The sequence below is a fragment of the Rosa chinensis genome, chromosome 1, assembly GCF_002994745.2.
Source record: "Rosa chinensis cultivar Old Blush chromosome 1, RchiOBHm-V2, whole genome shotgun sequence".
NCBI classification, from domain to species: Eukaryota; Viridiplantae; Streptophyta; class Magnoliopsida; order Rosales; family Rosaceae; genus Rosa; species Rosa chinensis.
In genome coordinates this window covers 62,595,908-62,620,289 of record NC_037088.1, presented here as the reverse complement: position 1 = coordinate 62,620,289, position 24,382 = coordinate 62,595,908, and the positions used below count along the sequence as shown (strand labels likewise).

General features: G+C 38.1%; 3 protein-coding genes and 1 long non-coding RNA gene across 4 annotated transcripts; 1 reads left to right on the top strand and 3 right to left on the bottom strand.

Moving 5' to 3' along the window:
• Positions 1-1,952: 1,952 nt before the first annotated feature.
• Positions 1,953-4,514, bottom strand: LOC112191519 (B3 domain-containing transcription factor VRN1). The gene is made up of 3 exons (XM_024330884.2): positions 4,371-4,514; positions 3,181-3,454; positions 1,953-2,250 (listed from the first exon to the last, which is right to left on the bottom strand). The coding sequence occupies exons 1-3, from the start codon at positions 4,482-4,484 to the stop codon at positions 2,120-2,122; spliced, it is 519 nt and encodes a 172-aa protein (XP_024186652.2). The 5' UTR covers positions 4,485-4,514; the 3' UTR covers positions 1,953-2,119.
• A 201-nt stretch (positions 4,515-4,715) lies between these two features.
• Positions 4,716-8,159, bottom strand: LOC112202011 (BRASSINOSTEROID INSENSITIVE 1-associated receptor kinase 1). Its single transcript, XM_024342946.2, has 4 exons — positions 7,475-8,159; positions 6,588-6,848; positions 5,629-6,504; positions 4,716-5,416 (listed from the first exon to the last, which is right to left on the bottom strand). The coding sequence occupies exons 1-4, from the start codon at positions 7,896-7,898 to the stop codon at positions 4,935-4,937; spliced, it is 2,043 nt and encodes a 680-aa protein (XP_024198714.1). The 5' UTR covers positions 7,899-8,159; the 3' UTR covers positions 4,716-4,934.
• Positions 8,160-8,315: 156 nt separating this feature from the next.
• On the top strand, positions 8,316-10,732 carry LOC121050745. Its single transcript, XR_005803752.1, has 2 exons — positions 8,316-8,688; positions 10,277-10,732. It is a non-coding gene; the product is annotated as an uncharacterized LOC121050745 (long non-coding RNA).
• A 7,399-nt stretch (positions 10,733-18,131) lies between these two features.
• LOC112171627 (DNA topoisomerase 2) lies at positions 18,132-23,932 on the bottom strand. Its single transcript, XM_024308788.2, has 18 exons — positions 23,359-23,932; positions 22,652-22,944; positions 22,505-22,571; positions 22,152-22,422; positions 21,900-22,069; positions 21,608-21,817; positions 21,409-21,522; positions 21,215-21,325; positions 20,954-21,118; positions 20,504-20,845; positions 20,237-20,370; positions 19,796-20,150; positions 19,516-19,702; positions 19,375-19,424; positions 18,859-19,287; positions 18,716-18,773; positions 18,506-18,622; positions 18,132-18,319 (listed from the first exon to the last, which is right to left on the bottom strand). Exons 1-18 carry the CDS (start codon positions 23,824-23,826, stop codon positions 18,216-18,218), a joined length of 3,645 nt encoding a protein of 1,214 aa, XP_024164556.1. The 5' UTR covers positions 23,827-23,932; the 3' UTR covers positions 18,132-18,215.
• Positions 23,933-24,382: the final 450 nt, after the last annotated feature.

Below are 24,382 nucleotides of genomic sequence, written 5' to 3'. Positions count from 1 at the left end.
AGCTTAGTCCTAATGAAACAGGACAGATAAATCATAAATTCTTACCAAGTTGGCCTTTGCCACCACAAATGTTTAGAGTTTTGCTGAAGAAAAAACAGATAATAATGGTAAATGCCCATAGAAACTTAAGAGTGACTGTCAATGTTCCTGCACCAGCAAGTGTGGTGACCAAATGATGTTCACTCATCATCTGGTTCACTCCCTCCCATGAGCATCATAGACAGCTCACAAATGCAGATATAGGCTGTCCACAGGACCACCACGAACATTAAAAAAAAAAGTGAAACTGTGCTCACCATGATTTCATTTGAAGGTACAATAACACAGACCATATGCATGAATTGGGAGCAGACACGAACCCTTTAAGTTATGATCAGCAACGGCACATATAGCGTATCCCAAAAGCTTTTTATGGAACGAATACGGTGGTAGCAGCACAGTTACTGAAGATCCTGTACGCTGATTGTAGAACCAATCTGGAACTTCTCTTCCAGGAAGACACTTAGACATATAAAATGAAAGATATTGAGGATGGTTACCCTATTCAACGAAAACAAGTAAACAACAGTGCAGCTTCATTCCGGTTAACATTGTAATTGTAAATAAAATATTTGTGTCAAGGTTTGTGCTAGTGAGAGCGGAATAGAACAAAAACCTGATGTTGAGAATGATGCGTTTCCACTATCTCTGTAAATTGATTCTTTTGTGCCAGCTGCAAGCAATTAGAAAATGTGAAGTTCAGATTCGTATGACGGTAAGGCTTTGAAGTTGCAACTGCTCTGAGCGCTCTGCAATCATTAGCAAATATGTGATTTACATTGGATGAAAGCTGTGGTATTGATGTCAGTCTACTGCAACCATCCACTTGGAGAAATCTTAAACGATGAAGTCGGTCCATAGTTGCAGGTAAGTTCTCCATATTGTTTCTGCACAACTTCAATGAGTCCAACAAAGACAAATGAGCAATACCATCCGATAAATCCAACAGATTGCAGTCACTTAAAAAAATCAAGATGTAGCAGATGAGAGTAACTAGAATCCTCTTGCACCTATGATGGCCATGACGAAAAGGGCGCCATCATTTCTCTACTTTCATTACATAATAATCTTTTAAGATTATTCAAACGTAAGATAGAGAAAGGGAGTGTTTTTATACCACTCACCTTTACTTCAATGCCTCTCAAGGATTCTAAATGCCCCAAGACCTCTAAGGATTCTAAATGCCCCAAGACCTGGACATTGTAGACAAAAGTTTATTCTGCATATGCACTGCACCATATGTGTACTTGTGTAGAAATCTTCCTTGACATTTTCAAGAATGCAGTAGTGTTCAAACTGACCTGCAATGTCTTCATATACAGCTCTACCAGTGGTTGTTTTTCCAACACAAGCCATTCCCCATATTCCAATAAAGCGAACATCATCTGCCTCAATACATAATAGTTTATCCATTTCAGCCAAATGATAATCCATTCCAACCAAGCCATAGGCTTTAGATGACGAGAAATCAACTTTTTAGATGTATATTGAATTTCCGCTGTAGTGAGATGTACCGGACGGTTATTAACAAGAGCACGAGGGCATGGTTTGTATTGTCTTTTCAAAATTTCAGACCATGAAATTTTGTTTGATTGAGTTTTGCAGGTCACTTGAAAGGTATTAGGAATCGGATTTTGGTCTTAATCATCATGGTAAGGTTTCATGGTCAGCTTTCAAATTGAGCCAGTCAGCTAAAGTACTATGTCTAAAAATTTTGTTAGTGTCAAACTGACTAAACAAGAAAACTTGAATAACCTTGCTTGTTTACTTTTCGTCTGAAAGCGTCTTTGGTTAAATGATTCAAAGATGATGCACTCATTTCAATATTAATTTCAAAGCCAAAAGGAAGCCCATCTCACAGAGTGGCTCCTTTTTTTTTTCTTTCTTTTTTCTGGATTGAGAGGAATGCTTCACATAGTTCGGAAAAGAAGAGTAGAAATTTATAATTTCAGTTATAGATGAAGCTAATTCCCTGTGATAGAGGAATATATACACATGAAGATTGCACTCAAACTCAACCGAAACACTCATTTTTACATTAGTTGCATTACTAGAGGATCCGAATGAAAAGACTCGTTACTTATTTTGCTCTAGCTTCATTTTCATGATCATCAGCAGAGGATCCGGATGAAATCACAATGACTCTAGCTTCATTTTCCTGTCCATCAGCAGAGGATCCAGAGGAAATTACCATGGCTTTGACTTCGTCTCCTGTTAATTCCCATGAATAATTCAACACAATGATGTCCATACATCTCTGAATGACAAAAGTTGTAACCCAAAGTAATACAAGTACAAGAGCATTATCATACACCGATATGGATTTGGATCCTCTAAAGTTAATTTACCTAAATTTCATAAAATCCTAATCCTCCTTCTAATCTAATGAATTTAATTGTGCCACATAAGCTAACATTGTTTTTTAGACTTTTCTTCTTCTCAAATGAATCTTAACGTCGTTAAAATACCACAACTCCACAAGGAGGGAAAAAAAAAACCCTAAAATCCGAACTGAATTCTATCTATCCCCTGATTCCCCTCTATCGTCTTTTTTCTCCTTCTCCTTTCTTTTTCCTCCTCTGCCTTTTGGAATCAAAGTATTAGCATGTGAAAAAGACCTGAAGGTTGAGATGAAAACTCTCCAAAGGTATTAGAGGGATTTGTCATTGAAATATACCTGAAGCTTATTGGTTTAAAGCTCCTGTTAGTCTATTACCCATATTTGTTCGTGGATTTGGGAAAATGAAGATGGTAATGAACAACCTCTGTTTTGAAATGGCATGAGAATTAAGGCGGTTGCCATAATTTATAATTTTATATTAGGTCCTATTTCATGAAACAATTTAAGGAATTAATGGTGATCATTAGCATTTGTGTTCTTAATTTGTTCTCTACTGCAACTGCATCTGAAGAAAATCCCAGTTCGTCAGTTCTTCGTTCGTTCGAATTTTTTTGTTTTTCGTCTTCAAGGAGTTAACGGCAGCGTTAGAAAAGTTGAGAAGAAAAAGACCCAATGATATGAGCTGATGTGGCTATGTTTTAGACATTAGATCACTTGGAAGCTCCAGATTTTAGTAAATTTACATAACTGCACACCCTCTGCACTGCAGAGGAGCTGGATCCCACTGGATATATACATACCATGTCTAGGGTAGTCAGTTTCCATATCATCCCAACCAATGATGCGTACTTGGAAATGGGAATGTTTGCCTTCATAGTTGAACACCATGGTGTCACCTTGTTCTAGTAAGTAAAAGTTGGTAAATGCTTCCCATCCCTCCTCTAACCACATTTGGTTACCACTAGGTGATTTTCTCAACTTTACTTTCCAAGGTTCTCCACAATTTGGAACCTTGAGGAATATGTGATCTCCCATTTGATCTCCATACTTCTTCACAGCTGCGGCCCGAAGTTCCTGTACATATGTTTAAACTTAGACTTAGCCACAAATTGAACAACAGTGGATTCAAGTAAGATTGCCAAAACAAGCCACAAACAAATAAGGATACAGCTAAAAGTCAAGGCCAAGGGAATATAAACCCAGTAAAAAACTTGAAAACTTGTTAGATTCGATGGCGAAAACAAGCCCCAAATCATTACAATGCTGCTAAGAGCCTAGTGCTAGGAGCTTGTGTATATGATGCCTGCATTGCAAATGTACACCTAGCAACAAATGATCATAAGAAGCATTGAAATCAGAATTCTCTCACTTCTGAGTTCTGACCAAATCGAAAGGCAGAAAGTCACAAAGTTATTACAACCAAGGGATGTACAAGAGCAAAATAAGTAAGAACAGAAGGATAAAACAAGATCTTTATGTTCTTTTACAAGAGACAGTACAAACAATGTAATTTCTTCCTCTCTCTGTTTTTCAAATGAGAAGATAACATGTAAAGTTCTCAACTTTAAAGATTAACAAACAGATGAATTAAGTAAACGTATGTTCCTTCAAAAAACAAGGGAAAGGTTACAACTTTTTAGCTACAAAAAGTTCAGAAATCAAGCAGATCCTCTTTCTTCTTCTTCTTCTTCTTTCTTCAAGAAAATCAAGCAGAAATCAAGAAGTTAACATGTAAAGTTCTCAACTTTCAACTCTCAAGATTAACGAGCGGTGAAATTAATAAGTATGTTCCTATGAAAGGGGTGGAAAATGTAAAGGTTTCATCTTTCAAGCTAAAGAAAGAAGATCAGAACTAAGAGAAAGAAGGTTGAGAGAGAGAGAGAGAGAGAGAGAGAGAGCATAGAGAGATAACCAAAAAGAAAGAAGATCAGAACTGAAGCAAATGCATGTTTCAGCTCATAAAGTCACAAGCTTTGAGAGAGTTTACAACCTTCTTTCCGGCCTTGATATCATCAACATTAACAATTCTTAAGCAGAAGAATGGAGAGTCCTCCGGAACAGCAGGTCGTTTTCCCTTTCGATTTCTCTTGGCAGAAGACGCCATTGGGGATGAAGCCAAGTCTTTGAAGGTCCTTTTTTTTGTTTGGGCAAGAGCAGAGGAACTTTTGAAGCCCTATCCATGCACACATTAGTTGATTTTGGACGAGTTCTATTAAACACCATGGTTCTTCCGCATAAGTTTGACAAGCGAAATAGAAATAGATTTAGGTTGTGGAGGGGAGGAAAATCACCTCTTAATAGAGTAGACATTCAATGGCTACCATACATGAGAAAATCTTCCCAAAACATCACATGCATTGCTAATAGACTACATTAACAATGGCCTACAACATTCACAAATCACAACAAAGCTTAGTCCTCAAGAAAAAGGACACATAAATTATACATCATGTAGTCCACGAACCATCCACCGAAGTTAGCAGTTAATTTATCCGGCTAACTATTAGCCCATTACCTATTACTGAGGTAATGGATGAAAATTTCCACCGAGGAATCAGAGACAGCTGCTGCAATTACTAAACTCTTGAACAACTTCTCCCATAGATGGTCTCTCAATTGGAGAATCATGGGTGCAAAGCAAAGCAGTCTTTGCAAGCTTGGACGCTTCATACTCAAAGAACCTACCATTGAGGTTTTGGTCGATATAGTCTTTGAATCTGCCCGACTCAGCACCAAGACGCATGGAGTTGGTCACCTTCCGTTTCCCAGATAGAATTTGGAAAACAAGCACCCCAAATGCATAAACATCACTTTTCTCTGTAAATCGTCCGGTAGTGGTGTACTCTGGAGCTAGGTATCCCATAGCGGCGCTGGCCTTGAGTGCTGAGAAGACAACATCATTGGTAAGAAGCTTGTGCAGTCCGGAATCTGAGAGCAAGGGGTTGAATCGCTGGTCAATCAGCACCTTTTCAGCCGAAATGTTTTGGTGAACAAGAGCAGGTTTGTTTGGCTTATATCCATGTAAATAAGATAGACCTGCACATAGACAGCGGAACTCAGCACAGAGAAAACAGGATTTTACGGCTACAGATGCATCTCTGAAAACATAAGCATTCAAGATTGAACCAGGAAACTTATACAAGTATATAACCTGTACAAAATAACTCTGCCAGATAATAGTAATTCTATGAATGTATTTTATATTTTTATTGTTATGAAGCTTCAAAATAAATGAGCTAAAAACTGACCTTTAGCAATGCCCTTCACAATAGAAACTCTAGTTGACCATTCAAGAACATTGCTGTCGCCCTCCTTGATGTCAAGATATCGCAGCAAACTTCCATTCGGAACAAATTCATAAATGAGAAAGCACTCTCCGCGGCCCCTTGAGCAACAAAATCCCCTCAATTTCACTAAATTTTCATGCCTCAGTGAGGTTAACATGTTCAACCCCTTCAAGAACTCTGCTTCCTCAGTCTTGCAGCAAGTTTTTCCAATGCTCTTAACAGCCACAACAGTCCCGTCTCGTAATATTCCTTTATAGGTAGCAGAGAAGTTACTCTTTCCCAATAGATTCACCTCGGAGAAATACTGAGTAGCAGTCTCCACCTCTTCCAAATTGAATTTAAAGCTATGGAACACGTCTTGGGCAAATGCACTTAAATTCCTCCCATCAGCTAAAGGATCCCACCCGTGAGAATACTCGAGGCTCATAAGGGGAGAGCCATATTTCCTGTGAGCTACACCCTTCGCCTTGGCCTCATCAACACTAAGGCGGGTATCAGAAACATCAAATGAGGACCCAAGCTTCTGTTTCTGGCGACGATGCTGTGTGAAGAGTAGAATTCCTATAGCCGATAATGCAATTGTTAGTACAACAATACCAACAACAACAGCAACAGATGCTTGATGGGATTTTGACATATTCGAGCACCGAGATTGGTTGCAAGGCAACTGCACATTTGCAGTCTCCGGGATAGCTCGTGTTGGCGTTGATCCAAAGGGTTCAGGTCTACTTGCATTTAGATGACTTGAAGTGTTGCAGGCTGTTAAGGACATAAATCCAGCTCCACACAATCCCAGATTGTTTTCATAAGAGAATCCATCATTTAGTCTCTTCAGAGCTGCATTAAATATAGTAAAGATGAGTAAAAACTTTCACAATTAAGTGATTTAAAGATGAAATGAGGTCATACAATATTCTTACCAAGAGGTACATTGCCAGAAAGGGTATTATTCCGAATGTCTAGAACTTCAAGCAAAGGTGCATCAGCTACTTTCATGGGAATAGAACCAAAGAGGTTGTTGTAGCCCAAATCCAGTCTCATTAGCATTTCCAAGTTTCCTAAACTTGCTGGAATTGCACCAGTTAACTGGTTGGACTGCAGAGCAAGAACACTAAGGTTCTTCAAAGACCCCAGCTGTGTTGGTATGCTTCCAGTTAGCTGATTATAGCAAAGCTGCAAAACTGAAAAGCAAACACAAAACCCAGATCAGGAAGATTAAAACTGTGATAGAAAAACATGTAAGAAAATGGGAAAAAAAAACACATAAATCAGACAACAAATTGAGTGTTCTTGACTCCATGCATTCAATTTCCTATCTAGCATTTGGCTACCAAATAAACCACTTTGAATGAAAAAAAAATATTGCTAATAAAGTATTGTTTCATTGATGAAAAATAAAGCAAATAAATTTAAAATCTTCTGCATCCAAAAACCAAAAGCAAATAGTACTGGTAGAAATTGTTTTACTATTGTTAGTACTGGAAACAAAACCATAAGGTTGCAGAGAGTAAAAACAAATTTAGATACACACATGACACATACACGAACAAGTCCAAATCTTTCACCACCCAGACTATTAAACTGAACAAAATAGTCCTATTGTTCAAACAAAGCAAACCCATTTATTCTGAACCGGTCCAATAATCTCTCTTTTTGTGAAACAAACAAAGTTCAAATCTTTTCACAAAAAAAAGCTTACAAAGCTACACAAAAATCTTATAAAGTGGGTCTACACAATCAAAAACTAAATAATCACAAGCTTAAAGAACATCAAAATGAAAAACTTGCTGAAAAATTTAGAGCTAACCTTCTAAGCTGCCCACGTTTCCGATCTCAGGGGGAATCTCTCCACTTAGATTATTGACATTCAAATACAAGTCACTGAGCTGAGTCAAGTTGGCAATCTCTCTGGGTATCTCTCCCTTCAAAGAGTTATAATGCATGTAAATCCCAGTCAAATCCTTGAGCTCTCCAATGGCAGGAGACAGCTTCCCAGATAGCCCTTTTCCTTGCAATGAAATATTGGCAACCCGACCCGCTTTGTTGCACCCGATACCTTCAAACGACCCGTCACACGGGTCTCCATGGACAGTCCATGAAGAAAGGTACAGACTCGGCGGGTCCAAAAGGGCCTTGATGTCCATGAGTGCTCTCAGCTCTGTGTTTCCATAAACATGCGGTGGGTGTGTGAAGAAAAATAGCAAGGTGATAAGGAAAACTGTGATGGCCATTTTTTTGGGTGGAGCTTGGATTTTCTTTCTTCTTCTTCTCTGTTTTTGCAGAGAGAGAGAGAGAAGCTTGTTCTGTCTTGAGCTAAGAGAAGGTGGCGAGGACAAGGTGTTTTAGCTTTCTTGGGTGGAAATGTGCAAGTGAATATCAGAAAAGAAGGGGAATTGGGTGTTGGGTTTGGACCGTTTGATTGACTTGGGATTTGAGTGAGTACAAGACCATGTGTAGGGGCAGTTGCATGCTAGTATATTTGGAGTTCAGTCAAAGACTAGTCTTTCAGAACTTGAGGTACTCAACCTTCCCTGTTTGGACAGTAACCAGAACCCAGGGTGCGTTTGGGGGGGCTTTTCTGCTCCCCTGCTTATAAGCACATGACCTGTGTGCGTTTGGTAAACGTGCTTTTTCCCAGCTTTTGACAGAAGCCACTGCTTCTTTTGGTCGAAAAGCCGAAGCCAGCAACCCCATGCTTTTAGAAGCAGGCACTGGCTTTTCCACTGTAGCGGTAGTTACTGTAGTTTAATGAACATTTCGAAATACCGGATTGTGTCCTCTCTTCCTTTCAGTAATTACACCACACTGCCATCAAACCCTTCTCTTCCGTGTTCAAAAGTGGAAGCCTCCAGCGCCGTGCAGTGAACAGGCACAGGACTTCACGCTGACTGCTCCTCTCATTCTTGTTCGAATCCTCAATCCAATCCCCGGATTTTCGTACCAGGCTCTGAAAATCGAAAGCTTTCCTGAAAAGTTTTGACTTCTCAGTTTGTTTTCAGAAAGATTTTCCTGAAATATTAGGTAACTGAACTTCTTACTGGAAATTTGACATCTTCATTTGTTTGATCATATGGTCAATTTGTTCCGGTTTTTAACGTTTTGAGCATCTGTTCTAAAATCGAAGTCTTTACTATATCAGAGTCTTGGAAATTAATTTTCATTGCTTGTGTATTGAAAATTCATTTGCAACTTTATTTATGTTGGTCGTGAACTTGTGATGCAATAGCGATGAATTTGAATCTGCTTTTAGAATTCTCTCTATCATATTTCGTGAGTACACATCTGTGAGCACATTATGTTTCCGATGGTTTTGACCTCCTTTTCTAGGTCTTTGCAAATACTATATATGGATTTGTTGAGGCACATTTAGTACAAGTTGTTATACGCACTGGAGTTGAGTTCGAAATCTTTCACAAGAGCATTGGATGAAAAACTAGTTGACCTTGCTGTCATTATAGCCTGACCTTGCTGTCATTATAGCCTAATAGTTTCCATCTGTGCATGAGAACAGCAACTTGTGGATGCATTTTTTTGACGTTTTTTTTTTCACTATCAATTCTTTATCAGCTGATTTCACCTGAAGAAGTTTGTGAGCTTGTATCAGGTTTGTGTAGGTTGTAGTACACAAAGAATTTGTGAAATTTGTTTGCAGTTATAAAGAAATTTTATGGAATGTTGTGTTTTTACGGATATATTTCTTTCTTGATTGATGGATGGACTAAGCAAATTGGTTGAACATAGGTTGTTCAGGGTTCTAAATGACCAAAGCATTAGCCTTTAGAACAGATACTAAATTTGTGCCTACGGCATTGCCTTGTAATATATTGTGTATCTATGTGTTAAAGAGTCCTTGAGTCTTAGCTAGTAAGTTCTGCCATTAGGTTATATATGATAGACAACTCCAAATTAGTATTGTTGATATATAGTCCAGAGGGCAGAGTCTATAAATTGACTGCTTCACATTTGGTCTTGATAATTTCTGCACATTGGCCTAATAAACTTTGCAAGACATCATGCCTTGTCAATGTAATGGAAACCAAACTCCTGTTTTCTCCAATACAATGGTTTGAATATTATTTTAAAAAGACTGATTCAATTGAGTAAAACACTTGTTGAATGAAATCTTAGCAGAACATCAGATTCTCTCATTTACAAATATGTTGGTGAGAGTTCTTCTTTTTGAAACATGAGTTTCAGATGTACATAAACATGATGGGGTTACATAGACCCCCTCTAGAGTTATGCTTCTTTAGAATAATTGGGTTTTGCTGGAAGTTGGAATTTTAAGATATATAGAAATACTCAGCCTTGGAATTTGTTGAAACTACATGGTATCGTAAAATGTATCTGTGTTCTCCTTTCTTGGGACACAGATACACCAGGTAATAAATTTCAACAGTTACTGTAGGAAGTTGCAAGATGGAAGATAAGATTCTTCAATAAAATGTTGCCCTGAGATATAGTCTGGTTTCCTTGGTAATGTGTTAACCGGGGGCTTCTTGTTCAATCTTCTGCATTCAGTTTGTCACAGCAAACAAGTGTCAACATATTCCATATTCTCATAGTTTACCAGTTTCATGATATGTTTGCATTTATTTTTCTTCCATAGGTACTAAAGCTTGGGCTACTTTTGATTGCGAAGACAGTTCCATTTTGCTGATCAACCAAGAAGCTTCTCCCATTTCTAGAGGGGCAGAGAAGAAGTTAGACAAGGAACTTTCAGTGCTTGAATGGGGTTCAAAGACTTGTCAAGTTGAAGTTATCACAAAGGTAGTTTGATGGTGTCGGTTTTAGATGGAAACCATTATGAAGTCGTATTAGCACCGTCTTCGTTGATGATGCAATGTAAAATATGATGCTTGTGAAAAATGTAAAATATGGTGTTTGTGAAAAATGCGGTGTGTCATAAACTGATGATGCATCATCTTAGTTGATGATGCAATGTAAAATATGATGCTGCTTTTGTGTTTGAAGGATTATGTTATATAAGTTGTAAAAGTGTCATCTTTGTTGATGATGCAATGTTAACTTTTATGCTTGTGTAAAGTTGTTTATGAAAGGTAAATATGTTTGTTTGGCTTCTCTATAACTTTACTGAAGATTTGATTCTGTCTTGAGAGATTCCACCAAGTTTCTTGCAAGCAATTGAAAATCTGTTGATTCATCACCTGATATTAGTCTAAATTTCTTTTCATTTTTGCAGATACTTTTGTGTATCATAGACCAGACTCTAAATCCCTTTCCCTCTCACATGCTCACCATAATTTAGAAAAATTGAAAGTTGACAAAAATGAATAAAGACATAATAAAGATTGAAAATAATAACAAAAACATTTTATCAACATTGTATTACTAAACAATCAAGGCAAAATAATCTCTCATGTCTAATTTGGTCATTCTACAAACAAAAAGCACAAGTCAGTTTGAGTTCACCAAACACTTTACCACTGCTTTTTGCCATTGACAGCACTTAAAAAAAGCCAGTTTACCAAACACTCAGCTGCTTTGCTTTTCAGCTACTTTTTCTCAGAAATAAGCAGAAGCCAGCTTTTCTGAAAAGCACAGCCATACCAAACACACCCCCAGAGAGGTAACTATATCTCCTAGTGTTCTGGCTTTTTTGGTCTCATGAGGAAGATTCCAACATTAATATATCAGAGTATCAGACCACAGAGAAAATGTGGAAAATTTGCTTCATTACATCACTATTTGATTTTGAAATTTGAACTCAAGAAAATATTAATCATTTTTTTACTTATAAGCTGTAACCAAGTGCTTAATAATTCAAGTCGGACTAATGCCAATTTTTTTCTTAATTGTGTTACGTGGGAACACATTTGTCAATTTTTAGCATATTTTTGCTTATTAACTTAAAATTCATGTTTGTGTTGTAGTCTTGTAGATGATCTTTACACGAAACAAACCTGAATGTTTCTTTTCTACAAAAAAAAAACAAACAGAAAAAGTTTGAAATTCATTTCTCTTGTTAAAAAATAAAACATAACGTTGCAAGAAGTTGCACATGGTCAACAGGAAATGGTGAGACACGGTAACTGTTGTCATCGTAACGGAGATTCGCTCTTATTTCGAATTCAAATTCTACTCATCTGGTGTACTCAGTCTCACAGTAAGCCTCGTTCAGCTCCTCATATAATTGGTCAAAACTTGACAAACCTCTCCAGCACGACCACGTGTCCGGTTCTCCGTAGATCTGACCGTTCTTATTCCCCAAAATTCAAAATGGAAAAACTTATTTATGTGATTGGTTTGGGATTGGTTGGGAGGCTGTGTTTATTGGTGATGAGTCTTCTCAATCTCTGTGCCAAGGCAGAGAGAGTCTGACACTACTTCACTCCATTGTCCATTTGTCATTGTCGTAGTCCCACTGCTCTATAATTCTATATTCAGTTGTTGTTTTCTCATTTTGTTTCAAACTCAAATTTTGTCCCTTGATTTTTGAAAAGATTTTTGATTTAATTGGGTAGATGGGGAATTGAATTTGGTCCCCAAGGAAGTGTCTCATTTGGGATTTGATTGAGTGATAATGGAGGTTTCTCCCTATGGAAATGGGATTGCCAACCCCATGAACTAGTGTTGTGGTTTTGGAAGGGAGGGGTGGACCATTTTGATTGGTTAGGATCACATGCATTCATTCATTCATTTCCAAATTATTGAGGAGTCCTTGTTATTCCATGACCACCTCCTTTTTAGGTTTTAGAAAATACTAGATAATAATTCAACAGAAAGAAATGTTGTATTTACTAAACTCGAACTAAGTTGAGAAGTAATAGAGAAAAAATCGGAGACAATGAGTCAAATCAGTGGTAGCAGGAAGTTGTTTTAGCAAAGCATATAAGGTAATTAGTTTATTATTAGGATAAAGCTGTTTTTGAGCTTTTTGGAGAAGCTCAAATTAGAGATTATCTAAAAAGTTGTCTTTCAGCTTCTGGGAAAATCAAAAATCACTTCTTTCTGGGGTTTCAGTCAATGGGCTTCACATAAAATTTGCTTTCTTCTAATAAGAAAGCAGTTTTCTGAGGGTGGAAAAAGTTACACTAACTAGGCACCAAGACTTGTTTAATGCCAAAACCCACTCTCATTTGGTGGTTGCAAACTTGCATTTCAACAAAATAACAAAACCTGGAAACCATGCTAAGAAAAAGATTGGGACTTTTGGTGGAAACAATTTGTTGCTATTACTTGTCATGATTTGAATTTGTGAATAACCTGACACAAACAAACTATGCAGAAATGTGTATATATAATTCTCTTTACTCCTTAGCTTGTAAATTTCCTGAAAGCAACTGATCAGTGGGTGTTGGGTGAAAGCAGGACCACACTGGCTTTAGCATAGAACACATAAGAATGTGAGAATCTCACAGAGGACCTTTGATACATACAAAGAAGTGATCTTGAGATTGGAATATTGATCTGGGGCTGCACAAGAAGCATGCATGGTTGTGATCCACAATGTGCATTAAGTGAAAAGCCCTTGTTTAACTTTACCATTTTATCTGTTTAAACTAAACAAGTTACCACAGTAACCAAAAAAAGAAGGTTGGTCTGTCACAGCATTTTCTATTCAATGTGATGCTTTTGAGGTATGGCCATGGTAGTGGTGTGGTGTTGGGGCTGTGGAAGATACTGTTGACCATGGTAAAAAGAATGCATCATGGAATGAAGGATTGATTAATGAATATTTACTTGTTAATTCTGATGTGCTCTGGAAGATAGATTGATTCTCTGTCTATATTCCCCCTCTATGAAACTTTACCAGTTCTTTTGTGGAGGGATAATACACCTCTTAATATTTATGAGTCACTTTCCCATGCACACTTTATTCTCTTGAGCTTTTTTTTATATTGGATTGAGACACTGACCATATTCTCATCCTTAAATTGTCTCAGCTGGGAATCTGGTTCTGTTTGACATTAAGAAGCCCATATACCTTTTTTTTGTTCATACAATCATCATTACTTCATTCTCGTTAAGGCAATTTATCAAATATTTTGCTCATGCCTAAATATCTTTGAAACGTTTTAAGTTTTAACACACATTTTCCACCACATTGTTATGGAGAATGCAAAGACTTGAAGATGTTAAGCATTTTAATGGTTGAACTGAAATTTGGGTGGGAGCGATTTCATTCAGTCACACTCTTCTAATTAAATCGCAGTTTTGGACAGCGCATGTTATGTTCAAATTGTATTAAAGCTTCAAGCTAGGAAACCGTTCTTTGGTTTTTCGATGCATTTTATTGATTTGTAGCAATTGTCCGGCCAGTATTCCTGCACGCCATCTCCCTTGGATTATATGTTGGTGCATATTGATTCAGTAAACAAATAGTTTCTAATGGATTATGAAACAATGGAAACTGATTATCCCTAAGCCAATGCAATCTTCTGTCTGGCCTAGAACAGACAAGTTCTCTTGGAAGCAAATTCATGTAGCCTCATTGGCCTCAAAACAAACATAGGGTTGTGTGCTTTCCCTCCCCAAAACAGGCTCATTCTTCTTATTCCCAAAAGTATTGCAGCTTATCTATCCCAGTTCCTTTTTATTTCTCATCAAACGAATGGCATAACTGAACTTAGCACTATATGCATGTTTGCTGGGTTTCAAGCTTTCATTGTGTGGATGTTAGCTAAAAAAATCATAGCTCTTTTCAGTGTCAATATCAAAACGATGAGCATCTCTTTTTTCATAGGACATAAAACCTTGAATTGCTCACATGCACTTTCAGAAACCTTGATTGAAACTCTGCTTGCAAAACTTGTTATCATGACTCATGATTCAATCCTCATAAGTACACACATTCTTAAAATTTTTCTTATTTTGCAGCATTACTTTTCTAACTGGTCAGCGCTTCAATGATGTAATACAAGGAAAATGATGGCATAACAGCGTACATTTGTCCCAAACAAAACCAACAAAACATGGAAATTTGAATCACCCAAAGGATAATTAATTTCCAAGAGTTTCTCGTACACAAGCTTTGAGTATGGGAGTGGCTTTTTGGTTCCACCATAATTGGCCTTTAGCTTTGCTTTTGGAATCCTTTTATGGAACAATGTTCGATCGAATACCTTTACGTCTGTTAATGGACCCTTTTTAAGAAAATATTCACTTCGCCTAATGGTGCTCCATGCCAAGTAGATGCTCAAACCATTTTCGAGTTTCGTTCAAGTAAATTGTAATTCACATTCGGTGCTATTTTGACTATTACAATTTCAAAGTTCTCCTTCTTATTTTTTTTTCACTAAATGATGATGATATGTCAACATTGACATTCCTAGTTCTATAGCGGCGGAGGTTTTGGCAGTTATAACGGCTATTGAGCTTGCTTGGGTTCGTGATTGGAAACACGTTTGGTTAGAGGTTGACTTGTCATTTGTGCTAGACTACCTACGCTCTCTTTTGTTTGTACCCTAGCAACTTCGTGTTTGTTGGATTAATTGTTTTATTTGTTTAAGTTGCATACAGGGGCAGAATTACATGAAAGCCCGGGAGAGACAGAGCCCCCCCCCCCCCCCAAAAAAAATAATCTACAAAAACAATTTCATGCATAATTAATACATTTTGATCTTTAATTCTCTCCTTTTGTGTAATCTGATAATAATATCATAATTGTTTCCTTATCTTCTCTTTATGGTGGTCAATTTCATATGCAATAATTTTTGTTAATCAAATCAACTAATTACATTAGACAAATATGAATAGCATAAATGGTACAATTATTAGTTTCTTTCTTTTAAGAAAAAAAAAATTATTTGTTGTTGAACAAAATTTTTTAATGAGGAGCCCCCCCCCCCAAAACCTTAAAATTCTGGTTCTGCCCATGGTTACATAGCAAATATGACATTTCAATCTTTTCATATTTTTTATGAAGGGAATAAAGTTGCTGATGTATTGGCTAACCACGGTACGTCGTTAGAGCAACTCTAACAGTTTCCCTATAATTTATGTATAATAGGGAAGCAAAAGTCAAAGGTTTAACATCTTTTTTTTCTCCAACTCTAACAGATTCCCAATTTTACAACAATCTCTAAAATCTCCATATTCTTCCTTAAAATTTTAGAGATTGCTGTAAATACAAGGTATTTAGTTTTCTCTTTCCTTACTTTTCCTCAAATAGAGATAGTTATAAGAAATCTATTTGAGCAAAAATAGCTCATTTTTTCCTAAAATAGAGAAAAATCAAAATATAGGGAAGCTGTTGGAGTTACTCTTAACTCAACTGGTGTGGTGGGATGTGCCTCCTTCTTTTATTTTGTCCTATTGTAATAGTGACATTATGGGTCTACCTCAGTTTCAGTTTTGCTAGTTTTGTTTCATTATTAGTTTGCTTCAAGAGGTTTTGGTTTCCCCCTCTGGTGTTATCTACTTTTTCTTTGATTAATTCAACGAAGTGTTAGGGAGGTTACTCCTCTCTTTCACTCATCTTTCAGCCAAAAAAAAAAGTCTATATTAGATTCCGCAGGAAACTATCCAATTTTTGGTTTCATGAAACAATTTCAACCAAAATAGTGAGTGAAAATAAAAATAAAAATATGGATTTGCAATTTTTGTTGTTTGGTTTTCTTTGGGCCTTTTTTTGCTTGTGCATTATGGCCCGACCCACAAGATGAGATTTTAAATCCAAGTGAGGGATCTTTTGGTAGATTTAAAGTACTAACGCGGGGTTTGCTGAAGGAAAACCAGCCACTTTCTCCATACTTGTGTTATTTTGGTGACTGAGTGATGTAAAACGGATGACAGCCCAATTCGAAGAACAGTTGGATCGTGCTAAAGGAGGAAAACGAAAAGTGACTAGTAGACATGAAACAGCTCGGTGTCTGACTCGGTGTCTAAGGGAATCTCGCCAGAAACAAGACTCATAGCTTGCTATGAGTTGTAGTCTTTTTATGGCTTTCGGGGTCGTTTAGGGCCTCAAAACTGCATTTTTCTATTTTCCCCGTTTTTGGTTTTCCTAATTATTTTTGGGTTGTTTTCGTTTTTACCCATGGGCTTTAGGGTTTCATTGTTAGTCGCCCTAGGGTACTTTTCTCTTATTTATGTGGCTGCAGAACGTATCTTTTAACTTTTAATCAATAAAATAGAGATTTTCTCTTTTTATCTCTGGTTGACTCATGAACCCTTTTGTTAGGTTTATTGCTGGTAAACCTAGTTATCAATCCGACTGCGTCACTTAGGGCTTCTCATCTCTGGTACGGATGGCAGAAATAAATCTATTAATCCATGGTGTGGAAATTGCTAGGGGAGCGCCTTCAATAACTCATCTGTTCTATGCCGATGACAGTCTCCTCTTTTGTGATGCATCGGTCTCTGATTGTACTCACTTATTGGAACTTTTCAAAATTTATTAGGACCTCCTCCAGGGCAAAGGATCAGTAATGAAAAGTCGGTTGTCTGTTTTAGTCGATGAATGACTAATGGCCGTCTTAAGGAAGACTGTGGGAATGTTCTCAATATAGCGGTGGTTCCATGCCATGAGCGCTATCTAGGCCTGCCAACAGTCACAGGCAAAGACAAACGTAAATTATTTCGTGGTTTGGCTGACAAGGTATGGATGAATAAAGTTCAGGGTTTGTCTAAGGCGGGAAAAGAAATGCTGATAAACGCGGTTGCTCAAATCAATTTCTAATTACACGATGAGTGTTTTTCGATTGCCAGTTGGTATTTGTCAATAGATTAATAAGCACCTGGCAATCTTAGTCCCTGGTGGGGGTAAGAATAATGGTAGGGGTATTCATGCACTGGAGTCTGGAGGCGGCTCAGGTTAGAGCCTTTAACAGAAATGCTGGTAATTTGGACGCCCCCCAATTGCATTCTTTGAAGCTAAACTGCGATGCGGCGGTATATCAACAAGAAGGCAGGGTGGGGTGTAGGGGCAGTTCTACGCTCTGCTAATGGCAACATGATTTGGGCACTGGGGGAACGTTTTAATGGAAGACTCACTCCTTTGGCTGCTTAACTATATGGTTTACAGGAAGTTGCTTTGCGGAGGCCGTCTGTTTTGGAGGTGGAAACAGACTTATTAGAAGCTGCACATATGGTTAATGAGGAGCATGAATGTTTGGCTGTGGGGGAAGTAATTGTTGACCAGATTAGAGATCTGATGGTTCTGCTTCCTGTTCCTAAAGTTGAATCTGTTCCTAGAGAGGCAAACCAAGTTGCTCATCATATTGCAAGCTTTGTAGCCCGGAATTTTGGGCGTTATCAATGGTACAAGGTTGGGCCTCCTTGGCTCATGCGGGTTGTTTCTAACGACCAACCTGTAACCAATGTAATTGCTAGGGATGTGCGTGGCCATTCCATCACTCGGTCTGTGAGTGAGGATATTGCTACATCAAGCCACACCCGTACTCTAGTCATCTATCTATCTAAATAAAGAGATTACTACTTATTATATAAAAATAATAATAATAAAAAATTAAAAAAAATAAACGAAGAACCACAAATCACGAATCGAAAACCACTATGTCAATCAATTCCACAAACAAACCCTATGGTGGCAAAAGTTCCACTAGGGACAAAGTTCCACTTTGTCAATCAATTCCACAAACAAAATCTATTCTCTGTCTGACTCTTCTTCCATCTTCAGTTCTTGTGGCCTTTCTGCAACGTGCTTCCTTCTGCGCAGTTTCCTTATCTGTCACATTGAAACTATGTTAACGCTTAACTTGAGGCAAAAGAAGAGGACAAGGCAATGCTAATTTCTTCTTTCTAACCATTTCTCATGTTTAGGTGAAAATACTAAAAGATGGTACAATAGCTGAATTGTGCAGCAGTCCCAGAAGGAATTAGAATGAAAAATTAAAAGATACATATAACGAACCTTCAGATGAAGTCAGATCCACCATTTCTTCTTCGGCATCGTCATCAGAAAGGATAATTGGGTCATGGCTCATACCTTTTGCTGCAACTCTCTGTTTCTTCACCTCAGGAGCTTTCTCTGAAAAAAAAAAACCAAGCAGATGATCTTGGTTCAGTGAGTGCATAATCAAAACATTGAAATGTAAACTAAATATCTATTGTGTTTCCCTACGGTTGTTTCTTGATTTTCTTTTTGCCTCATCTGCCAAAGCCTCACTTCTCTCCAGCTCCTGATATAAACATGGTATATCAGACACAAAGGTTACAAGTGAAGTAAACAGAAAATAGTGAAATATCATTGTTTACTATGCATACATCAAGTTCCATTTCAAGAGCATTGAGATCCTTCAACCACAGTGAGGTTGATGTTGAGCCCATCAATTCCAGAACCTGCGCATTGACCTTATCCCTCTCAAGGGATAAGGCTTCAATACTCTCAATGGTCAACGTTCCAGTTGCCATCGAGAGCAGATACTCATAATCACTGATTCGTACTCCATAACCAATGACTGCCTCTGGGTTCACTTCTGTTTCTTCTGTATCTTCAGTTGCTCCAGCAACCTCAGGCTCCACACCCTTAGTTTTCTTTGGAAAAGGATTGAAACCTTTCTGTTTGAGCTCAAGGAATAGATCAGCTCTCTTCCTATTACTCACAACTATATCTCCACATACGAGATTCCTGATGAATCGAAGCTTGTTTTCCAATTTCAACAATTCCAACCCAAGGTTATCCAACAATACTTTCTGCATACATGATATAAAACCAGTCAAGTTGTATCACAGAATCAGTTGAGTTGTATTAAATTAAAGTCTGAGAAAGAATAAACTAACCTTCCTTTTCTCATAGAATTCAAGTCTTAGGTGAAAGAATTCCTCAAGAACTGCAGAATGAAGATAGCAAAAACAAAATCTAGTTATATATTTGTACCACTAAGCATTAATCAAACCACATCAAATCATGTTAACACATACTCTGCTCTGGAGTGTCATATTTCTTAATCACACCCTTTGGATCAAACAGGTGCATGTTAGTTGTGCCTATTGTAGAGGTCAGTCTAAATTTCTTCAGCAAACCATCTTTTCTGGCTGCCATCAGGTTCTCCTCAGGCAAGTAGACTATAATTTCTACAGTACTGTCATCACTATGCTGTGTGAAACCCTGCAGAATGAATAACTTTGATTAGAAACTTAGGAAGGCCTGAAACAAAGTTTAATGTATATTGCAGATGTCAAGTACTTTAGTCGGCTATACCTCGATGAAAGGATCCTTGGCCTTGTCATTCCCTTGACAGATAGACTCCAAAAATTCCTTATAATCTTGATTCGACCTACGGATTGGTAGCTCCGAAATCCTGAGTGTTGTCTCATTGACTTCCTCAATAGTCCCACATACTGTGTAGCTTGTACCAGATTCCTTGACAGTTTTCTCAATAAATCCAGTAAAGCCTCTATACCACGGATCCATTGGCACCATTTCATCACCATTAAGAAACCGCCTAATGTTTGCAATGATGTCTCTTGGATTATAATTAGGGACATAACAGCTCCAACCAGTCCCAATTCCTTCACTACCATTCACAAGAACCATTGGGATAACCGGCACATACCTATACAACAAAAACAATCATTCAGCTATACTTATCCAACCATGTGTTAAAATTATATGCAATAATTATTTGATAACAAATATTACCAGGTTGGCTCAATAGATTGCCCATCGTCATTCAAGCAGTCCAGAAGTTTATCATCATCCTTTGGAAAAAGAAACCTTGTAATAGGAGAAAGCCGAGTATATATATAACGAGCACTTGCATGGTCTTTGCCTCCCTATGTTGAGCAAAATATTAATGTAAGTGTTGAGCAAAATGATAATGTAAGTGAAAAATCTCTGAATAAAATTGCACTACCAGATGAAATCTTCTAAAACTAGTGATATGTTGACAAGATTAATGGTTCTTACCAAGTTACGAGTCCCAAATTGACCATTTGGTTGAAGGAGATTAACATTGTTACTGCCCACATATTCTTGTGCCATTCCAATGATAGTACTGGCAAGACTTTCCTCACCATGGTGGTAGGCAGAATGCTCAGACACATAACCAGAAAACTGGGCAACTTTTGCTTCCTTGATAAAGTTCCTCTTAAAAGAGCAGAACAGTATCTTTCTTTGACCTGGCTTCAATCCATCAACCATTGATGGTATCGACCTTTGCAGATCAGCCATGGAAAACTGTATAAGCTCCTTGTCAACAAAATCTCTGTATGTTACAAGCTTCTCCTTCTGATCAAGATGAGTACCAGGCTGCAAACAAAAAATGTCAATAAGTTATCATACAAGCATAATTTCAGAAGAAAGAGTCACTTGGAAAATACAATTATGGAAATGTATATTTAATCCAAAACTTCCCACCTCAAACTGCCGCAGCCAATTCTTCCTATCTTCTATTTTCTTCCTACTAAAAGCAAGCTCAATAGCCTCCCCATCACGTTCATCTACCCAAACGTAGTTTTTCTTGTGCATATCTAGATTCTGAAAGTAGTCCCTACCTTCCTTTGAAGTACTTGTTCCCAACCCCTAAAGTGAAAGGAAAGTAAGTATAAGAATCATAATGCTACTGACAATATAAATATAATACAGTCTGGCTTACTTGCAAAATTATATAATGCAAACCTTATAGTATTTAATGGTCCAGCCACTTGCATCACCCCTCAAGCTTTCCTTCCAAGCTTCATACTCGGGCATTGAATACAATGCAACTTCTTTCCCATTCTTCTGAGTTGCCTGTGCAGAGGACATTACAAGTTATAAATATCCTTCAAGAAAATGTTTCACTTAAAATAAAGGTCAACTTATCCAGAACCAACCTTAAAAATAGGCGTTATAAACTCAACAAAAAATGAAGGATCTTTTAGCAGAGAGGGCCAGAAGAAATGAATGAAATTGATCAGCAACCCTTTTATGTGGGAGCCATCGAGATCCTATATAAAAGAAAAGCTGTTAATATTGCAACTAGAATCTCAAGGTAGAAATAAAACTCAAAAACAACAAAGCATGAAATTTAACCTGATCAGTCATGATCATCAGATGCCCATATCTTAAAGATTTGGCGTCGGTATATTGTTTGTCTTGCTGCAGACCAAGAATCTTCATAATGTTCTTGATTTCTTCATTGTCCCTGAGTTGAAACAAGCTGGCTTCTCTTACATTGAGCAATTTACCTCTCAATGGAAAAACGCCATAATGATCCCGACCAACAACAGCAAGTCCAGCCATCTGATGCAGATCAGATTACGTTATTATAGAAAGGATGAAAACAAATGAAATTATTGCTGAAGGTACCAAATTGACAACTTACTGCAAGAGCCTTAGCTGAATCTCCTTGTGTCAAAATCAAGGTACACTTTTCAGAGTCCCTTCCTCCTGCTAGGTTAGCATCCTCCAGCTTGTTGATGCTAAGAAGACTCTCCGTTTTTGTTCCATCACTTGCCGAATAGAGAAGACTTTCCACAATCCCAGACTTTGCAACTGCAAAACAATCAGTATATGAGAGCGACTTTAAGCATTTTGAGGGTAGCCTTTCAGAAAAGCAAAACTAGTGTAAGCATACCTTTCTTTAACAAGGCTTGGGGTAGTTCACATTTAGACCCAAAACTGCTTGGGCAAATAGTCAAAGTTTCCTTTGTTTGAGAATCAAAGGCAGGGTTGTCAATAAGAGCATTGACAAAAACCCAAAGATAGCTCCTCACATTGTGAGCCTTGAGGTTGGTATTTTTTTTCTTCCCATTTACAACATTCATCACATGAGCAATTATCTGGTCTGTGACATAATCAACATGAGTTCCCCCCTTGATTGTAGCAATGCTATTCACAAAGCTGACCTGGTAAAATTAAATCCAGCAACATGAGACACAATTCCAAGTGCAAACGTTGTTATTTAAATTCAAAGAAGTTTGAAGAAACCTGTTGAAACTGCCCATCGCTGAAACTGACACAAACTTCCCACCTATCATTGAGTTTCGCAATCATCCTGACAAGTGAACAGATATAGTTAGCAAGTTCCTCTAAGTGACCTAGAAAATTGAGAACAAACAGTTTGATAACAAGCACCTTGGAAGTTGAGTGTCTTTAAATTTTTCGGCAGATTGCAAGTAGAGATCAACATAACGAAGAAATGACTTTACAGGGACCCTGTTTCCATTCAGCTCAACCTTCAAAGTCTTTCCGAGGCATCCAGCTATGTCAATCACTCGCTTTTTCATCAATGCTACCACATCATCTTCCAGATGTGTCATGTTAAATTTTGTCAAGTCGGGCTTATATGTCACCCGGGTCCAGTTCTCACTCTCTTTGCATTTAGTGATGACTGGTTCAGATTTCTTCCGCATGTTGTTTGTGAACACCTGAAATCGACAAGGATCACCTGTGAGACAAAAATCTTTGCCAGATGCTAACTCCTGTTTCTTGAAAAACATTCAGAAAAGGAGAAATGGAATCCCTTCCAAAACCCAGAACAAGTGAAGTCACAACATTGTGATTGTTTTCCATAAAATTGGCGCACTGAAATTTCAAAAGACTTTGAATTTTGATCTCCACAATCATATACTAAGCAGCCATAGACCCTGTAACCTTCTAAGAGCCCTAGATATAAAAGCCCTAATTTAAATCCTCATCACAACAAAACACGAAGAACATCGAAAACCACTTTGTCAATCAATTCCACAAACAAACCCTAATGGAGCACAGCATGGATAACAAAACTCACCAAAAAAAAAAATCCAACTAACTGTGAAACCCTAAAAGACGATCACAGATACCTGCTTGTACTTCTTCTGTTGCTTGCCGTCGGCGACTTCAACGATGAATTCCGTGGAGAAAATATTGGTGAGCTTTGCGCCGTAGCCGTTCCCGGTCAAGAGGTGGCCGAAGATCACCTCCGGAACATACGCCTTCGCCGGCCCGTGAATCTCGACGGGAATCCCGGCGCCGTTGTTATAAACACTGACGCAGTTCTGCTCGACGTCGATGGTGACCTTGAGAGAGTCCATGCAGTGATCCCTCCGTTTACTGTCGGCGGCGTTCACCAGAATCTCATCGAAGATCTTGCAAAGGCCGGGGACGTAGGAGACGGAGCGATGGACCATCTCGTCGTTCTCGAAGACCCACAGCGTCTCCGTGAGCCTCGTCATCGATCCGATGTAGGTATCGGGTCGGTGCAAGATGTGCTCCACCTGGCCCTTCTGCAGGTACAACATTTCCTCGATCGTCTTCTCCACCACCACCATGGTTTGACACCGAAACGGTTCGTTTTGATTTTAGAGAGAGAGAAAAAGAGAGAGGGAAGGTACGAAATTTAAAACAACGGGGCTATGAAGTGAAGCCGAGGGAGCTAAAGTGAAGACAAAGGAGGGATTACTAGCGGATCTGAAATTTTAAATGCTTCCGGGTTTTTGAAACACCATCCTACGGTCTGCTTTGAGTTACAGAGAGTTTTGATCCCCTGCATCGCGCCTAAAATGGTTGAGATGTTTTTTTTTTTTTTTTTTTGGAGAAATTATTGGTCACTCCTATACTTTGAGGGTGTCAACAGTTCAGTCCCTGCTATTTCAATTTTAACATATTACTCCTCGCATATTCCAATTTCGCCCAATTTGGTCCTTTTGTTTAACTGTCCGTCTAATAGCTCCGTTAACAGGGTGACGTGGCGCTTCTTTCCATGCCAGCTCAGCTGAATAACAGGGCATGTCAATGGTAAAATGACAATTACACCCCTTGCATTCTCTTTCACCAAGAGAAGATCAAAATTCACAGCTTGAGTAATATTTCTGTAAATTGAAGCAT

What these genes read in the sequence shown, in the direction of transcription:
- LOC112202011 (XM_024342946.2), bottom strand. Translation starts at nt 7,898, where the DNA reads ATGGCCATCACAGTTTTCCTTATCACCTTGCTATTTTTCTTCACACAC. An exon ending in AAACGTGGGCAGCTTAGAAG is followed by an intron (nt 6,849 to 7,474) that starts GTTAGCTCTAAA and finishes TTTGCTTTTCAG; the next exon opens with TTTTGCAGCTTTGCTATAAT. An exon ending in TGTGAAGGGCATTGCTAAAG is followed by an intron (nt 5,417 to 5,628) that starts GTCAGTTTTTAG and finishes GTCTATGTGCAG; the next exon opens with GTCTATCTTATTTACATGGA.
- LOC112191519 (XM_024330884.2), bottom strand. Translation starts at nt 4,484, where the DNA reads ATGGCGTCTTCTGCCAAGAGAAATCGAAAGGGAAAACGACCTGCTGTT. An exon ending in ATATCAAGGCCGGAAAGAAG is followed by an intron (nt 3,455 to 4,370) that starts GTTGTAAACTCT and finishes ACATATGTACAG; the next exon opens with GAACTTCGGGCCGCAGCTGT. An exon ending in AACTGACTACCCTAGACATG is followed by an intron (nt 2,251 to 3,180) that starts GTATGTATATAT and finishes GGGAATTAACAG; the next exon opens with GAGACGAAGTCAAAGCCATG.
- LOC112171627 (XM_024308788.2), bottom strand. Translation starts at nt 23,826, where the DNA reads ATGGTGGTGGTGGAGAAGACGATCGAGGAAATGTTGTACCTGCAGAAG. An exon ending in TTATAACGCCTATTTTTAAG is followed by an intron (nt 21,326 to 21,408) that starts GTTGGTTCTGGA and finishes TCCTCTGCACAG; the next exon opens with GCAACTCAGAAGAATGGGAA. An exon ending in ATATGACACTCCAGAGCAGA is followed by an intron (nt 19,425 to 19,515) that starts GTATGTGTTAAC and finishes TTCATTCTGCAG; the next exon opens with TTCTTGAGGAATTCTTTCAC.